This window comes from Pogona vitticeps, chromosome 3 (genome assembly GCF_051106095.1).
Source record: "Pogona vitticeps strain Pit_001003342236 chromosome 3, PviZW2.1, whole genome shotgun sequence".
Taxonomy (NCBI): domain Eukaryota; kingdom Metazoa; phylum Chordata; class Lepidosauria; order Squamata; family Agamidae; genus Pogona; species Pogona vitticeps.
Window position 1 is genome coordinate 53,701,238 of NC_135785.1, and position 23,300 is coordinate 53,724,537.

The window sequence follows — 23,300 nt, forward strand, 5'->3', positions numbered from 1 at the left end:
TCAGACAGCAGGATTTACTTTCTATAATGATGTCAACTGATTAGGTTAGCGGGGCTGGTGCAGCCACGATAAGACGTGACATGTTCTAATGATTCACTTTAACAGGGGCACAGGAGCAGTGAGGAGGAAGAGGCAGGAAAAGCAGGGGGCCCATAGGTGCCGACAAAGACTTTGACCTTTGCTGCTATAATATCAGTGTTTCACAGGCCAGGCGGTTCGGTAACCCACTTCCAGACCATCAAAAATTGATTTAATTGCAATTTCCCCCCCAATTTGGAGCGCTGGAGCTTGACTAATTGGAGTAATAGAGAGTAATAAGGCTCTGATTAAAAAAAAGCTTTCCTCTGCCTCCTTTTGTATCCTGTGTCATTGCCTGTCAGAGGTCAGGGAGCTTGCATATTCTATTAGGCGGAGTTGCCTTCATTTGGACAAATTAGTTTACCCAACAGTAATTAAAATGCCAATGTGGGTCGGGAAGAGCTGAATGCAGTTGATGGGCACATTGGTGAAGGATTTGACAGCTTTGGTGGCCGCCCTTGCCAGAGCGTGTTGGTGTGGACTCAAAAGCTGCAGAGGTTTGGGTCTATGTGGCTAGCACAGCTCTGTGGTTGAAAGAAGCTCCAGCAAAATGACCTTCTCTTTGGTCTGTCTTCTCTACGTGCTCAGTTCGTCTTGTTTTTCCTTCATGACACTTGGGCTCATTCTTCCCTCATCTCCAGACTTTCTGTCCCAACCAGACTGCCCCCAGCTCCTCTGCTATATCCTGTAATTTCCCACTTGCAGTACTGGGAGTGGTGTCTTTGTTTCTCGGTTTGATGATTCTCCATGTAGAATAATTTCCAAAATGTGGTAATAACATCCAGTTTAAAGGCTATAGGAATGGGAGGAAAGGCAGAGATGCAAGCTTATATTTGTCAGCCAGATTCTGGAGTCCAGCATGTAAATAGTGGTGCTGGTCTCAAAGGAAGCTATTGGTTTATAGAGTAAATCTGGGTAACATGGAAAGGATAGAGAAAATGTTTAATTTGGTAAATCTGTAGGGAAGAGACATAACAGCACAATATACACTAGTTCTGAAATAAATGTCAGTCTGGAAGTCAGGTGTAACTATCTGCTGTGAGCATACTCTTTTGACGCTGCTTTAGTTTAAACTGATTTTGATATGTGATTGAGTCAGTGAAATTTTTCATGTTGCTATGCTTCAAATTTAGTTGTTGTACCTTCCAGCAGGCGAGGAATGCCTTCACTTGATAAAGCTGCTACGTACCAAACTGGATTATTTTAGTGCCATTCCAAAGTAATTTAAAGGTATGGTTGAGGTGTAGTATGCAAAGATATATGGCATGTAGCAGCTGCTTCATGTGAATAGCCTGACACAAGGCAGGAGTTTCCACACTTCTGGGCTTTGTCTGCATTAATGCTTAGAACAAGAGTGGGGAGTGTGTGGCCCTCCAGATGGTGTTGGGTTGCAACTTCCATCAGCTATAGTAATCAGAGCCAGTGGGATCATGGAAGTTATGGTTCATAGACATCAATACATCCATATCTTAGAAGAAATAGATGTAGCAACTCCCTTCTAGCAAGTGCTGAAAACATTTCACCTGCTTTTTTTTTTTGACAAATCTTGCGTACTTGTAGTATATTGCATATCTAGGATTATATATACGGAGTAGAATCCATTGGTGCTCTTGTTGCTGTTGGGTGCATAACCAGACACTTCATAAATTAGCTGCAAATTCCATGAACCTTATGTGAACACCAGTAGGATACTGGCTACTGTGTCAAAATGTCTCACCAGTGTATCAAGGTAGTCCAAATTCTGTGCTCAAAATTTCAGTATGTTTTCTTAAAAAATTCAAATTTAGATCTTCAGAGAATTTGTAATTGTTTGTCATGTGCTGGAGGACAATGGAGGGATGGGGGGGAGAGAGAGAGACAAAGAGAAGTAGCCGTAGGAATATGACGAACACTACTTTCACCATTTGAAGATTTCTATATTCAGTTTTTAGGCTGTGCCAAATATCTAATAAAACTCTTTGTCAACTCTTGGGATAGAACTACAGGTTCTAAAAATGAGGTTTCTAAAAATGAGCAGATTCCTGTGATTTCTTGTTTTAGTTATCAAATTTATGAGATTATCCACATGTATGATAATCATATAGATGTGCAGTTTATGTCCAGATCTTTTGTTTTCTTTTGGCTGATGCTAAGAGCCTTATATACTATTCATTTAATGACACATTTTTCTTTTCATTCCATTTAAACACTTCAAAAACTTTACTTTGTTCCATTCCTATCATAGTCCTGTATGGTCACTATTGTTTCATCACATTGTAGACAGGGCGGGAGCAGGTTGTGGCTGAGAAAAGTAGCTTACCAAAGATAGATACTGTAGTTGCTATTTAATGTTATGGCATGTGCTGTCAAGTTGGACCACCCTATAGTGATCCTAATAGGGCTTTCAAGGTAATGGAGATGATTAAGAATGGTTGTAACAGACCTTCCCTGTACTGAGTTTTGGTAACCAATAACGATGATGATGATGATGATGATGATGATGATGATGATGATGATGATGATGATGATGATGATGATGATGATGATGATGATGATGATAGTGTGCTGTCAAGTCAATACTGACTTTTGGTGACCCTTTCTAGGGTTTTCCAAGTAGAGAATAGACAGAAGTGGTTTGCCATTCCCTTTTTCTGGGGGCATCCTGGGACTCTGCAACTTGCTCATGACTACACAGGCTGGCTCTTCACCCAGAAGGCACAGTGGGGAATTGAACTCCCAACCTTCTGGCTCCACAGGCAGATACCTAGACCACTGAGCTATTGTGCTGCACAAAGTTATAATTCCTTTTTCTGCTAGTTCTTTATCCTGTAGGTTTCTTCTACAAAGAGGCGCCACACTCCTTTGTTAGAAAATGGAGCTTAATAATGGAGGTGCACCAGACTGCTACTCTGGAATGATGTTTCAGAAATTTAACCCTATAGATGTTCCCATTATTCCCCACAACAATAGTAGTAAAATCATTTTAATATTGAAATGACATAAAAAAATACTTCATTTTTTTGTTGTCAGCATTAGAAATATTCCAATTATAAGAACTACAGATTCTCTTCTTGAATAAGATGGCAGTTTGAATTGGTGAGTTAGGATCTAAGTAGCTGGAGGGAACTGATGCTAAGCTAAGGAAGAATTTGGAAGCTGACTGCAGAGAAATTTCTAATCCCTACCACAGACTGACGTGGAGGCTGTACAGGCAGAATGACAGGGATTAGTGCTGGTGGTCTCCACCTACTTCTCTTTTCCTATTGACATACCTTGATGCTAATTTGAACCTGTGCAGTCTCTGGAGGGATGCTGCATACCTTCTTCTGAAAGATGTGTGTGTGTGTCTATATAGAACAAGGGAGTGGGGGCAGAGAGAAAGAAAGAAAGAAAGAAAGAAAGAAAAATCTTAAAAACCCAATTGCCCACTTCAGTGATTTCCAAGCTGCTATTATGTTTCTAACCACGGTAATTGGCTTTACCATTTATTAATGGCTTATGGTAAAGTGAAGGGGGGTGGGAAGAGACAAAACCCAGCGTCAACCTTTGTAGTTCTGGGCTCCATTGACTGCAAGACTACTTGCTGACTTGGGAGTCACTTGATGTGCCGCTCTATACTTAAGAGCTCCTCCATATTCTGACATCTCATATTTCATATAGTTCATGAGGTATGGAGTGGATCCTTGTCTCTAGTATCAGGTAGGGAACCTGAGCATCCAGTTTGTTTGGGTAAGAGAACATGTTGCTGGTAAATGCATAGTCACAGGGAGAAATCAACCACCACCAGTTTTGCTGTTCCTCAGTTTTAAATTGACACAACTGAAAATAGCATATTGTGTTAAGAAATGTTCCATTAGCTAGAATTTTATTAGTTACACTAGAATTATGCCATTGGAAGAAATCCTAGCTGAAAATAGCAGCATGTTAAGAAGTCAGTATAGGTATTTGGAGTTGCCCAACCTTTGTGTGACTTGGTGCGCAACAACATGACTTCTTAACTTGTAGCAATTAACTGGCTCTCTTTTTCTCTCTCTCGGTTTGTTTATACGCTCATTTTAGAGCAGGCTGGATTGGACAAAATAGGGTCACTAGGATGTCTGGTATGCCATGTGTTCTGATCCTTACATCCATATGGCATATGTATCTTAAAAGATCCCTCTCCCCCAGCCCTTGGCTACTTTAAGGCCAGTTGCCAAGAGAGAGAGAGAGAGACAGGAATTTTCTGCTGTTAATTAATGATTATTGAATGAGCTTGACTGTCCAATAATTATGCTAATATTATAAATCTTACTATTGAAGCAGTATAAACCATTTTAAACAATGATGCAAATTAGAGGAAGTTTCAATATTGTTTGTGGCTGCATGGATAATCTTGATGGATTTTGCAGGCACTTGCTTCATCCATTGCTTCATCTAAAGAAAAAAAAGGGATATAATGATCAAATGTTCCTGTTGGCCCTTTGTGACATCTTGCATATCACATTTTTGTGTGAACAACTGATTTTATGATATTTGTGTTGTTATACTAGAGCCTATATAAACAGAGCACATGTGTTCCAGTGCCTTGGCTTAGATTGCTGAACCATCAGAGACATAACTCAGGCTGGGTGCTTTTACTTGCCTGTTGTGCTGGGGAAAGAGGACATAGAATCTCTGTGTAATGATCTCTCAAGTCCCAGCAACTGCCCTCTACCTAGTTCATCTCCTTTACTAATGATACAAGAAAGAAGTCTGATGTTTGTTTTCTCCTTTGACAGTTCATTTGTGACCGGAACAGCATGCTGTGGACATACCTCACCCTTGAGAATCTGGGATTTTGCAAGGTAAGCATCCCAACAGATGTAGTAGAGAGTGATAAATAAGAAAATCTGTGAATGAAAAGAATGCCTCTGGAAACCTGTGACTTGGCAGTCAATGTTTGCAAAATAAAAGTAGGTGAGACCTGAAATAATCTAGTTCAATTCTGTAAATGGAATGCCCAGTGTAAATCCTTAATTACTGAGGTGCTCTTAACATATCCACCTAATTTACTGAATAAATGTCTATATTGTCCTGGACAGTTTCCTCCACTGACTAGGTGTTCTTTGTAATTTAGAGATGTTTCCTAAATTTGACTCAAATACATCTTCTCACAACTTAAGCCTATTTTCTCTTTTGCTCTAATGGGAAGGAAGGCCAAATGACTTCATGGGTATCTTTGTCTTCCTCTCAAAGATCATGCAATGTAGTCATGGATTTTCTTAGCTGGAGATGTGAGTTGATTGTTCCTCTTTTGATATATGTGAGAACCTGATGGTTCTATCAGTCATTGGTGGTAATAATGGTCCAGTGTAACATAATTTGGGGGCCAAACTAGATTGTTGAAAAGGCTTAGACAAATAAAAGTTTTTCAACTGGTACTGAAAAGAGAATGAAGACTGCCTGGTGACTTTCCTTGGGGTAAAAATACCAAAAGTAAGGATCACAGATTAAAAGTCCTTGTGTTTGATTATTGCTTGTCCTACTTTAGATGGTGGAAGGACTTGAAACAGGAACTCAGACACTGATAATGTTCAGATCCATGTCAGTCTTCTTGCCTCAAGCGGTTTTGAACTTTATAGGGCTGTGCCTGGGAATTCTCTGTGGGAGAGTTTTGTAGAATTACAGAAGCCTACAAAGTTAGAGCAACAACATTGATTGAACTCTGGTCCGTTATTACTATTTCTGTTACATGCCTTGTGCATACATAAATGTACAAAATTATCCTGACATCAAAGAAATAGGGCCAATGGAGTGATAATTGAAAGAAACATGGTTCATCTTTATTAAGCCTGTTATCCAGTGAGACTTATAAGAAAGGAAATTCCAAGGAGATTATTATATCTTACAAAACCTTTCCATATATAGGGCGTGATTCGTTATTGTATAAAGGTCAAAATCCTCTTGTGTAGTTACACCAGCATAACACAAATAGCATAAATTTGGGAGGCTAATTCTCTCAAGTGAAGAAATCACCATAAGCATTCCCTGTTTGGTGTTGAGTCACACAACTCAGTGCACAACAGATAATATCTACAGTGTTGTTGTTGTTTTTACCTTGAGGCAATTTACTTCCTAAAGTTATGCCATTTAGTTAGGATGGCATAACTATGAAAGAGGATTTTGACCTGTGTTTATTTTCCTGAGAATGTGTATAATTTTGTGAAAACTTTCTTTTTCTAAGGAGACTTGCTTACCTTCAGTTGTTTTTGAACAGCTATAATCTCTCTCTCTCCTCACTCTTTCCCAACTATTGACTTGTCTCCTTCTCTGTAATTACTGATATGTAAAGGGTTGCCATCCTTAACTTTCTGTTCCTGCCAAAGTACAAGGCTGTTGGAATAATTTCATTAGCCAATGGTCTGATTTTTTCCCCTTGAAATAAGACTAGAGCAGGGGTGGCAAACCTTTGGCATTTCAGATGTTTTGGACTTCAACTCCCAGAATCCCTGGCCTGTATAGCGATGGATAAAGGACTGGAAGTCGTCGTCCAAAACATCTGGAGTGCCAAAGGTTCACCATCCCTGTACTAGAGTCTACATGCACCAACTTCTCATCTTTACTTATAACTCTACATATTTTGAATATACTGTATTGGCTGAAATTCTCTTGATTAGTATAGTAAGTTGTAACTAGAGAAAGACCATTCAATCAATGGGGAATTTGGTGAGTCAATTTCTTTGTAAGTTCCATTGATTCAATAGGCCTATTCTAATTGTGACTAACTATGCTAACCAGCAGGGTTTCATCTGTTATATTGTTTAGTTACTGGGCTGTTTAAATTGTAATTAATAAATAATTCAGATGTTTGGGGGACTTTTTTCCTTCTGTTAGCGTTACATTTCTTTGTAAAGTGTGAATGGACTGGGATGTGTAGGTTGGAGTCTAGTGCTGTCTGTGTAATATTACAATTTGTATGTGTGTGTGTTCTGTGCCATCAAGTCAGAACTGGCTTACAGCAACTCTAATAGGATTTTCAAGGTAAGTGAAATTTATCAGTTCCACTCCCCCAATGAGTTTCTGTGGCCAGCTAGGGATTCAAACCCTGTCTTCCAGAGTCCTAGCCCATCATTCTATCCACTGCACCACACCGTGAATCTCTTTGTATAGTGAACTATATTTTGAGTTTTAATAACTGACAAAATTTCTGTATTCTGCCAGGAAATTTTGCAGCAGTACTTGGATGTCCACAGAAAGCTTTCTGCATAGCAGTGTTCATATATGAGATTTTTATAATGTCTTGACAAATTGGTTTTATAATGATTTGACAAAATGGTTAGCTAATTGACAATCTCAGAGTTTGGAAGATTACATGTAATGTGGTTCCTGCCTTTAGACTAAAAGCTGAATGAAACTCAGTTTGGATTCACCTCTCTTACAGCCACACCCCTTCTTGTCAGTGAACTTGTCCTGGATTACCTCAAATAGAAGTAGCTCTCAGGAGCAAGTGGGTGTGGCTGTATCACCTTTCCCGCCTTTCCCAAGGAAGCCTCCAAAGATGATAAAGCTATGTATAAAATAGGATTAAGGTAATGAACAGGCAGGATGGAGTTTGATCTTTCAATAAGGCAAAAGCCTGACTGACAGGCAAAGCTAAAGCCTGGAGCCATGCAACCCATGAGATGCTACCTTACAGTGGCTGCTGAGTGTCACGGATTCCTCCCTTTTCACTTGTCACAGTGGAATGCAGTGTGCCACTGGGCTGTCCCTCCCATGCGTGGGCAGGAGTGGGCATTACACTGTTCAGGTGACTTACAGAAACATGTGAACTGGAAGTCCGTACTTGATGGGCCACTTTCAAATGAGAAGTAGGGATTGCAGATAATTGGGCAGTTACAGAAGTAAAGGATTAGAAAGAAGAGTGTGTGTGTGTGTGTGTGTGTGCCTGTGCATATACACTCACCTGTCTACACCATATACAGTTTATACTTTTCAAAATTCTTCCTGTGTTCCTTTCTTCACTCAAGAGTTAATGCACATTTTGTGTTCTCTTATGAGACCACCTTTCAGTCTTCATATTGTCCAGAGATGTCACTCCTGTGAATAGCAGTAAGCATTTGCCCCATACAGCTCTAAACCCAGTTACTGAACTCAGTTACTGAACTTTTATCTCCTTGCCTTTCAGTTGTTTTATCATGCAGTGGATGAGACAGGAACTAAGTCCTAACTAACTTAGCAATTCCCAGAATTAAAGCATTTGCAGGATCAAAGGGGAATATTATCTGACCACTTCCATATCTGGGGAACATTTAGACCAAAGTATTTTGTGTATGTCCTGGAGTAGACTCTTCAATGTTTTATTTCAAGACTTCATTCTTCTGGCTCATGTGCCAGGTATTTTCTGGTTCTCCCTTCTTTCTTACTTAGCTGATCTTTCCCACGCGTCTTATCCTTCAGCTCCCAAACCTTCTCTTCCTTTTTTCTTCTACTCCCTTAGCTCTTATGCGCTGTCACCTTTTAACACATTTCTCCTTATTTACTTTTTGTCATATGCCAGATACATAGTCCTGTTTGCATGTTAACGTTGGGATTTAGAAATGATAACTATTACATGGAACATGGGCATCTCCCTTGTGGAGATCGGTTTATTGTACCCACCTTCTGTGCTTTAGCAGTTTTATATTCCTGATACAAAAGTAATTTTGACCATATCAGTTGCTCTATTCAGAACATACATTATTCTACTTTCCCTGCAGAGGCTTGCAGGTTGTGCAGTGTGATCTAAATGCAGAATATTGGAGAAATCCAAGAACTGTAAGAAAGGCATATTTGAGGCATCAATAGGTCAATATACAGTACGTGTATGCATGCACACATACATACTTGTCTCATCTCCATATTTTCTCTCTTCCTCCTTTGGTCAAATGTTGGATGTACAGTTGGTTAGATAGATTGATGTCTCACTAATTCCATGATTGCTTTTGCTATTTACCTTTCACTTGAATCATGGTGGTCCTTTAGGTGCTATTTTCCCAGACAGACATTGAGTGTCCCCCTCCTTCTGATCCATTGGTTCCAGGAACTGAAGCATGCTGCGGAATTGCAGCAAACTTTGTGACTTTACTTGGTTAATAGTGGAATGACCTTTGCTTCTCATACCTTCTGTTTCTATCACTTTGGATGTGTGAAAAGCTGTGTTACACTGTTTGAACACCAAACACCAAAGAATCTTAAGTGAACTTACATGGACTCCTGGGGGATGGGAAACAGATGCTCTTTCTGAAAATTGCTATTTCCTTCCGTGTACACTTTACCATCTTTAGAGAAATGTGGAGCTTTGCTCAAGCTTTACTCTGCCAATATTTTGCCACTATCTTCTTAGGAAAACCTTTGCTATTGTTGCTTGATCAGAGTCCATTATACAGACAGTTTCTTGTCTGTTCAAAAGAAATAGAAAACAGGGAATCCACCCCACCCACCCAGTTTTGGAAAATGTGTTTAGATAGCTGTTTGTATTTGTATCAGATCTGTTTACATCCAGCCAGTCCATTGCTATGAGATTCCCAGATACTGCAGCAACTTTAGCATGTCTACACGAGATTAAGAAAGTTCTAATTATGTTACAGACAGAAAAATCCTGAAAAGGAGAACAACAACTATTGGGTACACTCAGTGTATTCTGGAAGAAAACAAACTAATAAGAGTGTCAATAATAAAAAATGTGGCTGGAAGAGAATAGAGTTCATGGATCTTGTTGCGTGTGATATAATAACACCTAGTGTTATATCAAGAAGTATAAGTTACAATAAAGTAAAATAAGAATATACATATTAATGATGGAGTTTTTGTGTTTTGTCTTCTTTCAAGTATTCTGTGATGGCAGAGCTGGCTTTTCCTGGTCACTGGACTGGATAGACCATTTTTCTGATCCTTGGAGGAATGTCATATGTTCTAACATGCACCTTGACCCCATAACTCAAGATAGACTCTGTGAACCCAAGGTTTTAGGTAAATTATTGTAAATTAGCTGTATTTAGATAAACAGTCATTCTCTTCCTCCTTTCTAGCTTTATCTTAAAAGTGTTTTGACCACTTTTTTTAAAAAAAGAGAGCCCTCTAATTTTTCTTCTTTAGTTCTCTATCTTAACTCTTTGAAATTGGCTTCATGCCATTTCTGACACCAAACCTACACCTTTGCCTTTCCCCACTTCTTATTCCTTTATAGCAACAGATGTTGAAATTTTGTATCCCTTTTATCTGCCCCCTTTTAACCTCTTCCTGTAATTAGGTTCCCCTTGTTAGCAGTACAAAGTGGGCTGATCTGCTACCTGCCCTGCCTTTTGAGCTATTGTGACTGAACACATGTGGTTTTGGGCTGTTTGAAAAAGTCTCTTCCCCTTTAGGTAATAGTGGTGGGTGGATGGATAAAGATTGTGACTTCTTTTTTGGGTTTGTGTGTGCTCTTTTTCTTTGTCAAAGGAGGAAGATGGGGATAGAGATCAACATAGGATGAGAAAGCCACAGACCTTTGCCTCTGATCTTCTTGGTATTTTCTCCCTTTTCACTTTGGTATCATTTCTTTCTCCTCCAGATAGATATTTTGGGAAAGTCCCTTTTGCTGTCTTTAGGAAATTGATCTAGTTCACATAAGTAGTTAGAAAATCTCTTTACGTTTTTGTGTATATGTGTGCACATACATGAATTAAGTATGAGCAACACACAAGACAAAAATGCTAACATGTTAAATGCATATGTGACTGCAGTTGGATGTTGTATGCACTTTCACAAAGGAGAATTCTTGAAAATATGTAACAGTAGAGACATCTCTGCTGTAAGAGATCTGCATGCTACACATAAATCTGGGAATTTTGCAGATCTCTGTATCAAAAGATGCACATGTTTGTCTTTTCTATGTCATGTCAAAAGCATGAAAAGATGTTGTATGGATCATGTAGTTTATCACCGTGTGGTGTAAAATGCAAAGGTGTTCTTAGGCAAGCTTCCAGTGTCGCTTGTATAAGACAATAAGGTACATTTCTTTATGTGAACAAGACTAGTTTTGTGGTTGTGACCCTTTTGATCTCATAACGTTAGGTGGGAACCTTGTGTCTTCAGCTGCTTCTTTCTATTTTTGATTTCTGCTCTGATCAGTTTAGGATTCCCTTTAAAAATGCCTCTGTTTAGCCTTCTTCAGATACAATACCCATTTAAAAACAAACAAACCTGAGATTACTACTACTCCTCTTTTTTCCCACCTCTTCAGACAGGCTTTTTCTCAGTAACTGGCTGCCTAAGAATTGGGAAGGAACATGGTGGTGCTACAAGTTAAACCGCAGAAACCTCTATGCTGCAAGGTCAGAAGACCAGCAGACATAAGATCGAATCCATGTGACGGAGTGCGCTCCTGTTGCTTGTCCCAGCTCCTGCCAACCTAGCAGTTTGAAAGCATGTAAAAATGCGAGTAGATAAATAGGGACCACCTCGGTGGGAAGGTAACAGCGTTCCGTGTCGAGTTGCGCTGGCCACGTGACCATGGAAACTGTCTTCGGACAAAATGCTAGCTCTGTGGCTTGAAAACGGAATGAGCACCATGCCCTAGATTTGGACACGACTAGACTAAATGTCAAGGGGAACCTTTACTTTAAGAATTGGAGGCTGCTTTAAAAAAGTTTTTAATAATCTGAGCTACCTTGGATCTTTTTGAGGAGAAAGGGTGAGCATAAATATATATTTAAAATAAATATTTTCTTTTTAGTGCAGAGAAAAAGGTATGGAGAAATTTGCCCAGTCTCACCACCATACCTGGAAAAAGGAAAAATTATCAGGCTGGATGAAATGAATTTATTTTTGCTTACAGTTCATTGTTTTGCTCTTTTATGTGTAGTTACATATAGTGTAGAACTGCATCCAGATCTCCATGCCTGTCTTCTTTAGAGGATAGAAGATAAAGGAATAAAGAAAGGTGACTAGAAATGAAAGCCACAGAAAGTAAAGAATGTTCTCAAAAGCTCTTGAGGCAAGGGAAAGTCCTCTCAGTTAACAGCAGGTCCAGAGCTGGCTAGATAGCTCAGTGAATTGGTTGCACAGCCAGAAGCTGGGAGTTCAAATCCCTGTGTGGCCTTGGGCAAGCTGTCCAGTCCCAGGTTGCCTCCAAAAGAAGGCAGTGGTAAACCACTTCTGAATTTCTCTACCTAGAGAACTCTCAAAATGGTCACCATCGGTCAGAACTGACTTGATGGCACATGTTTATTATATTATTATACAGAGCATGGTCTCCACTGACACTCAGTGAAATGAGAAACATGCAAGGTTGTATTTTCTAACATCCTTCCTCAAACATGCATTCAGAAAGCCTGAAGTCCCATGTTGTCTTGCAGAGCACTGTAGTCCTTCACTAATAGCTTGGTCAGGATACTTGCTGTCATTTCTGCAGTAGTAGAACTGTCAGTATTTGAAATTTTGTATTTCATAGGAATTTAAAAGGATTGTACAGGGGGAAAAAACCTTAAAAGTGTAGTTAATACTATAGCTTGGAACTGCTATTAGGAGTCATTTCATAGCACTTTAAAGTTTACTAAATCAGGCGGTGCATCATGGCCTCTCCCATTTTGAAGAGACACTTGTCCAGCAGGCCGAGGCAAAGAGGCAGTCCCGGAACCAGCAAAATCAGGGAGCTGGACAGGATGCAGATGGTATTTGTGGAAAGGATTGTCACTCTTGAATTGGCCTTCTCAGTCACACTAGACGCTGTTCCAAGTCCTCCATACAGAGCACATTACCATAGTCTCTCGAGACTGAAGGATGCCTAATCTAATCTAAAGTGTACCAAAACAATTGGCTATGGGGCGGATCAAGGTTGCAAAATTTGTAAACAGTTTTCTGCCAACTAAATGTTTATATATCTTTCATTGAAATTGAGCACCATCATTTGAGAAATGAAAAATCCTCAATATATAGGTTTTAAAACTTAGTGTTTTTGATAGAGGCAAAAAAAGGTTGCAGTTTTGTAAAGTTTAGGGATAGTCAAAATAAAGACCTTATGTGAATGAATGATTGCCATTTTATGGAAACTGAATAGGAACAAAATGAATGGAGATTTGTATTGGGCTAGAATACATTGAAATTCCTATAATTGAAAATCCTAAATTAGTGAAACAGAGATAAGAGGAAATTAACAATTGGTAAGAGTTATAAATATGAAGATGTAGGACACACAAAAACATGTGTCAGGGTATTCATTCATAACAAGATGGCTTCGTGTTATGCTGCACAAGCTGAATATCAACAGTGCTGATATAATGGGGCAGAGAAGCAACAATACCAGAAAATCAACAATGGATTTTTTTTTTACACAGACTTTAACAGTCAGGTTGGATGAGAGCTTTATTTAATTTTTTTTCTCTGTGTCTAAGTATGCCAAAAGGCTGATTAATGTGTTTTGGTTTCATAGATTTTTAATTTCAAGAACTTCAATATTTTGAGAGATCCATTCTCTTTTGCTCTTTAAAGCTGCCTTTATAGACTAAAGGCATTTGTATTTTAAGAATGTAATCTAAAATATTCTTTTTGATATTTTATTTTACAGTATTTATCCTCCCATGGTTTTGGCTGTATTTAGCTCCTGTATTTTAACAATTCAAGTATAATTTAAGTTCAGTTCTCATTCATGCCTACAGCTTTGTTCATAGTTGTAAGGATGATTTTTAAGCAACATACCCATTACTTCTCAGAAAGTTACAAGTTTTCAGTAACTTTTGGATTTTTTAATCTAGAATCTACATAAATAAATAAAGCTGGCTATATGGAGAATCTAAATTGCCTGGGATTGTTGCAACAATGAAAACACTTATATATTGATATTCAGATGAACAGTGATATGATTATCTGTGATTTTTTGATTTCATTCTGGGATTAACCCTTAATAGGGCTAAATGCCAACTGTAACCAACAGTAGGCTTCTTAGTTTTTCCCAGTGAGTTTATGTATCTCTGTAGGACCCATGGGGGAATCAAGCAACCTGTTTGGGTTGCTGACAGAGGTGAAGATTTCATTGAAGGCTTCTCTGTGCTTCTGCAGAAACCGTTAGATCATTAGTATTGTAGTGTCGACTTCCTCATCTTCACCCTGCTTCACCTCAAAGACTGACTTGTGTGTGAAGGCTTTCTTGCCTGATGATAGCCTGATAAGGGTCCACATTTCATTATTTTGTACTGCTTTTGTCTCTTTCTCTGTAACTCCTTTCCATCTGGCAGTTTCAACTAGTGGTATCTGTTATACAGTGGTGCCTTGACTTACAAACTTAATCCGTATTGGAACGGTGGCCATAAGTCAAAATATTCGTAAGTCAAAGCACCATTTCCTATAGGAATGAATTGAAAACTGATTTATCCGTTCCGGCTGTTTTTTTGTCCTTATGTCAAGGCATGGTTCGTATATCAAAGCAATAATTCCCATAGGAACTAATGCAAAGCTGGTTAATCTGTACTCTACCACTAGGGGGAGAATTTTTTTCTTTTCTTTTTTTTTCTTTTGACCTAAGATGAACTTCGGTCAGAAAAAGGGCAGGAAAGGAGGGAGGGGGGAAGGGAACACCTTCTAAACAGAACACCTTTAAAAACAAGCACATTTAAACCAAACCAAGCGCCTTTTAGGATAAAAAAAAAAGGGCTGGTAAGGAGAGAGGAAGAACACCTTTTAAACAGAACACCTTTAAAAACAAAACAAGCACCTTTTAGGTTTAAAAAAGGTTTAAAAAAGGATTGCACTAACAATCAGCAAGCATTCTTCCAGCACAGAACTCCTCATCACAAAAAGAGAGCTGGGAGTTGGGAGAGACTTGAGTCTACACACCATTTTAAAGCCTGCTTGCACCAACAATCAGCAACCATTATTCCAGCACAGAACTCCTCATGGGGGAGGGGGAGACTTGAGTCTAAACTGCATTTTACAGCCTGCTTGCATCAACAATCAGCAAGCATTATTCTAGCACAGAACTCCTCGTCACAAAAAGAGAGCAAAGAGAGAAGATGATTGGGGGGTGGAGAGAGAGACTTGAGTCTAAACTGCATTTTACAGCCTGCTTGCATCAACAGTCAGCAAGCATTATTCCAGCACAGAACTCCTCGTCACAAAAAGAGAGCATAGAGAGAAAGAGAGAAGACAATGGGGGGGGGGGGAGAGACTTGCATTTTAGACCCCAGCAACTAGCAAAAATGTTTGGAAAAGCATTTCCGATTTTAAAGGCAAATGACTACAATACACTCCATTTTAGACCCCAGCAGCTAGCAAAAACCTTTGCAAATTTTTTCCCCCAAGATGCAAAAAAACCTGTAGTAAATGCAGTGTACTCACCCAGAACAGGCAGTCTCTCTGTTTTAAAAAATAAAGTCAAAAATCCAAAAAAAAGAGAGCAAAAAATAAAGTCCATACAGTACAGTACTGTACCAGGCAGTACAGTACCAGGCAGTACAAGGCAGTCCGAAGTCTCTCTCCACACTCTCTAACTGCTGGAATGAGCGAGGTAGCATACAAGCAGCCTCTTCGCTGGCCAACGGTTAACTGAACGTTCAAATTTTGAGCTTTCCCCGCCTCCACTGCAATTTTTTTTCATTCATAAGTCAAAGCTCCATTCGTAACTCAAAGCAATATTTAGCGTCCGGAGCTGTTCGTAAGTCAAATTGTTTGTAGGTCAGGGTGTTCGTAAGTCACGGCACCACTGTATCTCCTTGAAGGTTGCTGACTCATTCATTAGTGTTGATCTTGTGAGGTAGGACAGCTATCCAGATTATAACATTTTGCTGGATTGTGATGAATGTCTGGGGACTGGATCTGTAATTTGGTGTGGCATTGATGCTCCTTCCAGCCCAATAGCCTCAACATCTCCATCTTTTCCCCCTTTTTATGGTGTACCACTTTATTCTTCTGTATCATCTTGTTCCTTCTCAGCTTGTGAAGGCCTTGGCTTTGCTGTGTCTAAGGGGAACTCAATGTATTGTCTTTGCACCTCTAAGTTATCTAACACAGTCCCTCTTTTGCTTTGTTCATTTAAGTGGACCACTTGTCTCGTGCTGACTTGATCTGTTCTCAAGTTCATTTATTTAAATCAGCTTGCTTGCAGAGGCAATCAAAATAGTCTGCTGTTCTAGAATCTCTTCTTCCTTTGGTATATGGCATAGACTATGCTTCCAAAAATTCTAATGTGCTGCATATTTGGCAAGCTGCTGTACCATAACAGAAATAGGGTCCTTAAGATGCCCTTGGTTGGCAACCTATTCTTGAGATACATTTCAGCCATGATTGCAGGGCAGTTCTGCATCTGCAAGCATGCAAATTCAGTATACCTCTTGAGCATCTTATGTACCTCACTCTTCTTCTTCAGTAGATAGGTGACATAACATCATTCACAAAGAATATATCTATTTTTCCTAATAATGGTACATCAAGTGGTCCACAACGGTCACTGTTAGAGATGAGATATTCTTGTGTCCCTGTGTTGGGAGGCAGGGAAGCACCGGCTGGGCTACTTCCACAAATGGTGTGACACAAACCTTGATGGCTGTGCACGTTGTGCGGGAAGCAGTAAGTGGACCAGCTGGTTCTGGGGGGAGGATCCATTTTCCCCAGGTACCTGTGGTGCTGATATTTGTATTCATATCCTGTATCTAGTCACTTCCCTTTCTCTGGTTATATTTGGAGAGATTAGTCTAACGTTAATGTTGGATATGCTTTCTAGAGGTAGGTGAATCATCAGTTTTGTTGTCTTTGTTTTGTGTTTGTGAGGGAACAGTGTGCAGGCATTTGTTGTGTTGTCAGACTCTCATAATTTGAATACATTTTATACTGTTGTATAGTGATGAACTGTTTGCCAAACTTTTCTTGTTCCCTTTGTTAACTGCTTCTTTATTATCTTCTTACCGTATGGTTATCTCCTCCTCCTCTTCTCCTAATGAAAGCTGGACATCATGCTGGCTATACTTTACTGTAGCTGCAGCATCTCTAAATACTGTAGTGATCTTGTGTTGCATCCAAAACAGTTTTCACAGTTCTTCAACCAGGAGGTTCTTCTTCCTATACTTCCACCACTTATTTTTCTCCAAATGATCAGCTCTATGAATCTTTGATTTTGTATTTACTTACATGACTGAAATATTTCAGTTTTATGTGTTTTATGTTTTCTTGGTCTTGGTAATTTCATAATCCGTACATTTCATATCACTTTTTAAAACATTTAATCTGAAAACAGAATTTATATTACCACTGTTTTTGAAACTATCTAGTAGTGTGTGGCCACAGAGGAAGTTAGAAGGATGAAGGATTAATTCTGAAGAGGAGACAGGGAATAGGAGTCAGCAGAAGGAAAAAGAGAATTAAAAGTGTTTTTGGACCAATTACTGAAACTGTACCTAAAGCCATAGTTACAAAAAGCGTTACCCCCTTCCATATAGACCAGAACTGTACAAATTGCAATTTTCAGCTAATCATGTTTAGTGCTCAAAGCATTCCAGATTGTATACTGCATGTGGATGAGTGTGCAGATTGCACACATTGTGCAACTTTCATGCTGTGCAATTTAAGTGCAATTTATACCTCAGTCCCAAGCACCTTCATTGAGATGCAGATTGTACTGATTTCAATAGAACATATTTCCAAGTAAATGTGGTTAAGACCAGAGCTTTCATGTGTTCTGGGTGGACCTGAGCTTCTTGTGTCCTTAACTGTTCTTACAGCATTAGGAATTCTTCTGATACAGGTAAAGCACAGCATTTATCTTTGCCTCTTTCTTGAACTCATGACTTTTGACCTCTTTTAGACTCTCTCCCCTCTGTTTGCATGGTATCTCTGCAATGTTCAGTAACAAAATCCTCCAGTATATCTTCTGCTCTGATCAGTTTCAAGCTCATGTGCTGTGAGACAGTTTTACTTTTCTCTAGGTGGCAAGAATCAGAAGACACGATAAAGAATTAAAGTACCTAAATTTGAGATGGGGACACACACAGCGTGCTCTCGTCCTCTCGTTTGGGCTAGCTCATTTAAACAGATGGCTTTGTTTTGATTAAGAATCTCCATTTTTCTCCACTCTTTCTTCTTCTTCTCTTTTTTTGTCTGATGGCTGAAGGAGACCTCCAAAGTGCTGTCTGTTCAAAAAGAAGCTATACAGTGGCTTATTCCCACACAACTCCCTGCCGGTTCTCCTTGCTGCTCCCCCCCCCCAATTTGAGAGAATGTCTCCCACCTTCAAGACATTCTTCACATTCTTTGCAGAGAAAGGGGGTTAAACGTCTGAATTTGGGGGTCACCATGTTATACAAATTGCAATCTAATCGTTTTTACAAGAACACACGTGTGCTAAGAAAAAGAACCCCGAACAAGAAAGACAAGGAGACAGACAGCTTGCTTTGTCCTTTCTCCCCCGAATGTTATGTGCCATTGTCATATTGTCGTGTCTCTCTCCCCTCTTTGCCTCTGGGAGAGAGAGAGATTTGGTTTGATAGTTAAATTGGCCCGTAAAGCAGAAGGGCTTGGTGCCATTTCTGTTTGTTTTCCCAAATAAAAGCCCCCGAGGGGTCTCTTTTGCACCGTTGTGGATTCATTTGAGGAAACTGGCTTTTTCCCATAGCTGCATGTCAGTTTATCCTCTGAACTTAACCTTATGACAACCCAGACAACAAAAACTTTCAGGGTCCCAGGGCCAGGAAAGGTAAAGAAATTGTATCTCTTTATTGGGCCCTTCAAAGTGTGTGTGGGCTAATTCAGAGTCACACACAAAACAAGAGCTTTTTCCATTGCTGCCACCACTCTCATTGCCACCCGGCTCCAGCTGGCAAAGGAGCATTTTAAATAAGGGGCAGTCCAGGGCTTCTAAGAAAACAAATCTGTCAGACGAAACTTGTTATTGTTGCACCCCAGAGTGACTTTCATTCTAGTTTATTCATATGTGGCCCAATAATACTTCCTGGTTCTTTATTGATAAACCCGTAGCTGTGAATTCATCAAATGAACAGACTGCTTATATATTTGCATTTGCTTCTTGCCTGGTACACACTTTATTCCTGTTATATTTATTACAGCATTATGAACAAATGATCACTCCGCTTTACACACTGGTGTGTATCAAGCTAGAGACATAGCTTTGAACGAAACTTTGGATGCCCTGGTCACTATAGATGCGGTTTTGCATGGTTTTTATTGATACCTTATGAATTGTAGTCCCATTTCAATGTTAAGCATCATTATCTTTGTGTTCAAAAAACTGTCTTGGGGAAGGAACCTTGTGAATTTAGTTTTTGTTAAAATTAAAACTACTGTACACATTTACTTTTGCTTCCCTAATTGGGAAGGCAGTGTTCATCAATAAGGATGGATTTCAGTGATTAGGTTAGGTCTGTGCTAATTCCCCCCCCCCCGTCATTGTGGATGATTGCAAGTGGATGATATACACATATAATATTATGAATGACTTTGCTTTAACATGTATCCATGTAAATAGAGGCATGTTTCATTTTCATGTAGAAACAGCTTAGGACAGTGAAGCATCTTCTTCTTGTGAAACCTGGCTGAGGGAGAATTACAGGGAAGCTTGAAGGTGTAGTGCAGTTAATTCACTTGGGTCAATTTGAGCAGGTAGAAAAAATCCAGGACTTGTCAGGATGTCCTTGCTCATACTTAAGGAAACAACTTTTCAGTTGTTCCTACTTTTGGAGAAGCCACCTAGAGTGGTCATTTGACCAGATAGGCAGGGTATAAATAAATTAAATAAATTAAATCAATCAATCAATCAATCAATCAATCAATCAATAAAGTGTTCTTTGCATCTTTGCAAGCAGGTCAGTGAGAGTCAGCATTTCATGGATTAAACTGGAGATTATAATGATTGCATGATCTTTGGAAAACCAAATCTGGATCTTTGAAGATCCACATTGAAACCCTCAATCAGTGCTGATACTGATAGTACCAAGTGTATGCATATCTGGCCTGCTTTCATTCATCCAGTCATCCAGTCATTTTATCTTTCAGTGAAGGAACACAAGGCCACTTACAAGATACAGAGGTGCCTTGACTTACAAACTTAATTGGTTCCGGAACTCTGGTAGTAAGTCGAAGCACCATTTCCCATAGGAATGCACTGAAATGCAATTAATACATTCCAGCCAAAGGGAAAAAAATCACAAAAAACCCAAACAAACACTGCAAGACCCATCGGAAATACGATTAATCCGTTGTGGCCGAGGGGGGTGGTGGAAGAAAAGAAAACAAACACTGCAAGACCCATCGGAAATGGGGGGAAAAAACACCAAAAAGCAAACAAACCCCACAAGATCCATTGGAAATTGGAAAAAACAACAACCAAAAAAACAAACCCTGCAAGACCCATCACAGCATAAAAACATAATCCCACCACCCAGCCCAGAACCACTCTGCAAAACCCACCCAGAACAGTTTTTAAAAAGTAGAAAGCAGCACCTTACCTTACCAGGTAGTCCGAAACCTCCTCCGATCGCACTCACTCTAACCATTGGGTCAAAAGAGCTACAAAGAAGCAGCCTCTTCCCCTACCACGGTTAGCAATTTGAATTCCCCGCCTTTTTTCCCTGCCCTTTTCTGTTCGTAACTGGAAGCTCCAGCTGCAAGTCGAAGCAAAATTTTGCAGCCGGAGCTGGTCGTAACTCGAAATGGTTGTATGTCAGGATGTTCATAAGTCAAGGCACCACTGTATTTAAGACACAAATAAAAAAAGATTTCTGTGAGCATGGTATGTCAAAAGAAAAATACTTTTACATTGTTGCTTTCTGGGAAGAGAAGGGGAAAAAGGCAAATTGACTGTTCGAACTCATATTTTCATAATTGTTTATAGCTATCCATATTTTAAGGTGAGATGATCCCATATAATTTGCATGCTGGTTATAAGCAAAAGATGAGCTAGTAATCATCAATTACTTTTATTTGTGCAGAGTTGCCTATGACTGACAAGTGGTCAAATACCCATCTTCAAATATTTGAAGTGCTGTCATGTGGAAGATAAAGTAAACTTTTTTTCAGAGAGTAGGACCTGATATAACAGATTCAAATTATAAGAAAGAAGATTTTGTCTAAAAGTTAGGAATAACGTCTTAACAGTAAGAGCTATTTAACAGTGGAAGGGACTAGCTGTAAAGGTGGTGCACTCCCCCTCATAGGTTTTTGAACCAAGGTTGGATGCCACCCTTGAACTCTGGATTTCTTCCTTTGGTGGAGTGAAACAGCTGGCAAAATCTTTCTTCTCAGATCACTATGTGTATTCAGCACTCCAAACTGTTGAGCAGGCAGTCTTCAGTTTAACAAGATGATGACTGTGCACTTGAAAGGGCCTTGGGTGGTAGCGAGAGGTACAGGAGCCTTTTTTCAACTTGTTGGTTGGTGTCCAAATGTCCTTATGTAGAGCTATGGACAGAAAGAACCTTTTAATGAAAAGTTTGTAGCAGATTGAACCCTAAACTCCTTGCTATGCGAGTTTTGGTAATAGCCAAATAGGACTGTGCGGTACCTCTTCATCCTCTATAGAGTTGGTAGGACAGCTAGATGGGAAAGGGAGGTGATGATGGAATGGACGAATTACTTGAACCAGGGAAAAGTTGCTGCCACATGCATACCTATGAGTAAGGGTTCTTCCTTGAATGGATTACTCAAACAAATAGTTAGGGAATAACTTATTACCTTGAACGAGTTCACATATCCAGGGCCAGGTGAACTACATCCAGGAGTGTTGAAGGAACTGGCTGGAGAACTGTCAAAACCACTGTCCATTTTTTCTTGAAATCGTGGGACATGGGTGAGGTACCAGATGATCAGATGAGGGCTAATATTGTCCCCATTTTCAAAAAGAGCAAAAAAAGGTGGACTCTGGGAACTACAGACCAGTCAGCCTGACATAAATTCCAGGGGAAATTCTGGAACAGATTATAACGTGGTCACTATGTAAGCATCTAGAAAACAATGCAGTAATAACTAGAAGCCAATATGGATTTGTCAAGAACAAATTCTGTCAGCTAATATGATTTCATTTTTTGATTGAGTACTGTAACCTCCCTAATAGAGGGAATGCTGTAGACATAGTATATCTTGACTTCAGCAACGCTTTTGACAAAGTATCCCATGATATTTTGATTAGCAAGCTAACTATGTGTGGACTCAATAGAAGAACTATGGACACACGATTGGCTACAGAATCGTACTTAGAGGGTGATGATTAATGCCTCCTTCTCAGACTGGGAGGAGGTAACAAGTGGAATACCCCAGGGCTCAGTCCTAGGCCCAGTGCTCTTCAACATTTTTATTAATGAACTGGATCAGGAGGTGCAGGGAATGCTTATCAAATTTGTAGTTGACACAAAATTGGGTAGAATAGCTAATACTCTAGAAGAGAGCATTTTTTTAAAAAAAATGATCTAGATATGCTTGAGCACTGGGCTGAAAAGAACAGAATGAAATTCAGCAGGGATAAATGCAAAGCACTGCACTTGGAATAAGAAACTAAACACACAGTTACAGTTATACCTAGCTCAGCAATACTATAGGTGAGAAGGATTTTGGAGTCATAAATCATAAGCCGAATATGAGCCAACAGTGTGATGTGGCTACAAAAAAGGCAAATGCTATTTTAGGCTGTACAGTATTAGTAGAAGTATAGTTTCCAAATCTCACGAGATACTCATTCCACTCTATTTGGCACTGTTTAGGCCTCATTTTTTCTCAGTCAACCCAGAGTGCAGGACATGCAACAATGGGCTCAAGTTACAGGAAGCCAGAATTTAGTTGAATATCAGGGAAAAAATCCTTATTGTTAGAGCAGTACGGCAATGGAACTAATTACCTTGGGAGGTGATGAGTGCTCCAACACTGAAGGCATTCAAGAGAAATTTAGAGAACCACCTGGCAGATATCCTTTGGTATGTATTTCTGCTCTGAGCAGGGGGTTGGACTCTATGGCCTTATAGGTCCCTTCCAAATTCACGATTCTATGATCCTTAACAGAATGAATTTATTTTTTTAAATAAATCAGACCCAGTTCTATTGGCTCCTATACCCAGCGTTTGTTTTTGCTCTACAGTATCTTAAGATCTTGTATGACAAATGGGTAAGAAGTCTGAAGAAAAGGTGCCTTCTGGTGCTGGCCAATTATGGTGTTGTTGTTAATCCTTCATTTTATTATTTTCAAAGTTCTTTGATTCTTTCATTTTTTTGAAAAAAAATGTTTTTTCAAAAGATGAGAGCGGTTATCCCTGCTGAATTTGAAACCAGGACTCAGCCTA

The 23,300-nt window shown here is 39.5% G+C and overlaps 1 protein-coding gene across 1 annotated transcript in view; it reads left to right on the forward strand.

Moving 5' to 3' along the window:
- FBXW4 (F-box and WD repeat domain containing 4) overlaps positions 1-23,300 on the forward strand; it is a 98,384-nt gene that overhangs the window by 63,003 nt on the left and 12,081 nt on the right. The window contains exon 6 of the mRNA XM_020790850.3: positions 4,815-4,880. Coding sequence (XP_020646509.2) covers positions 4,815-4,880 — 66 coding nt within the window. The remainder of the gene's footprint in view (positions 1-4,814; positions 4,881-23,300) is intronic.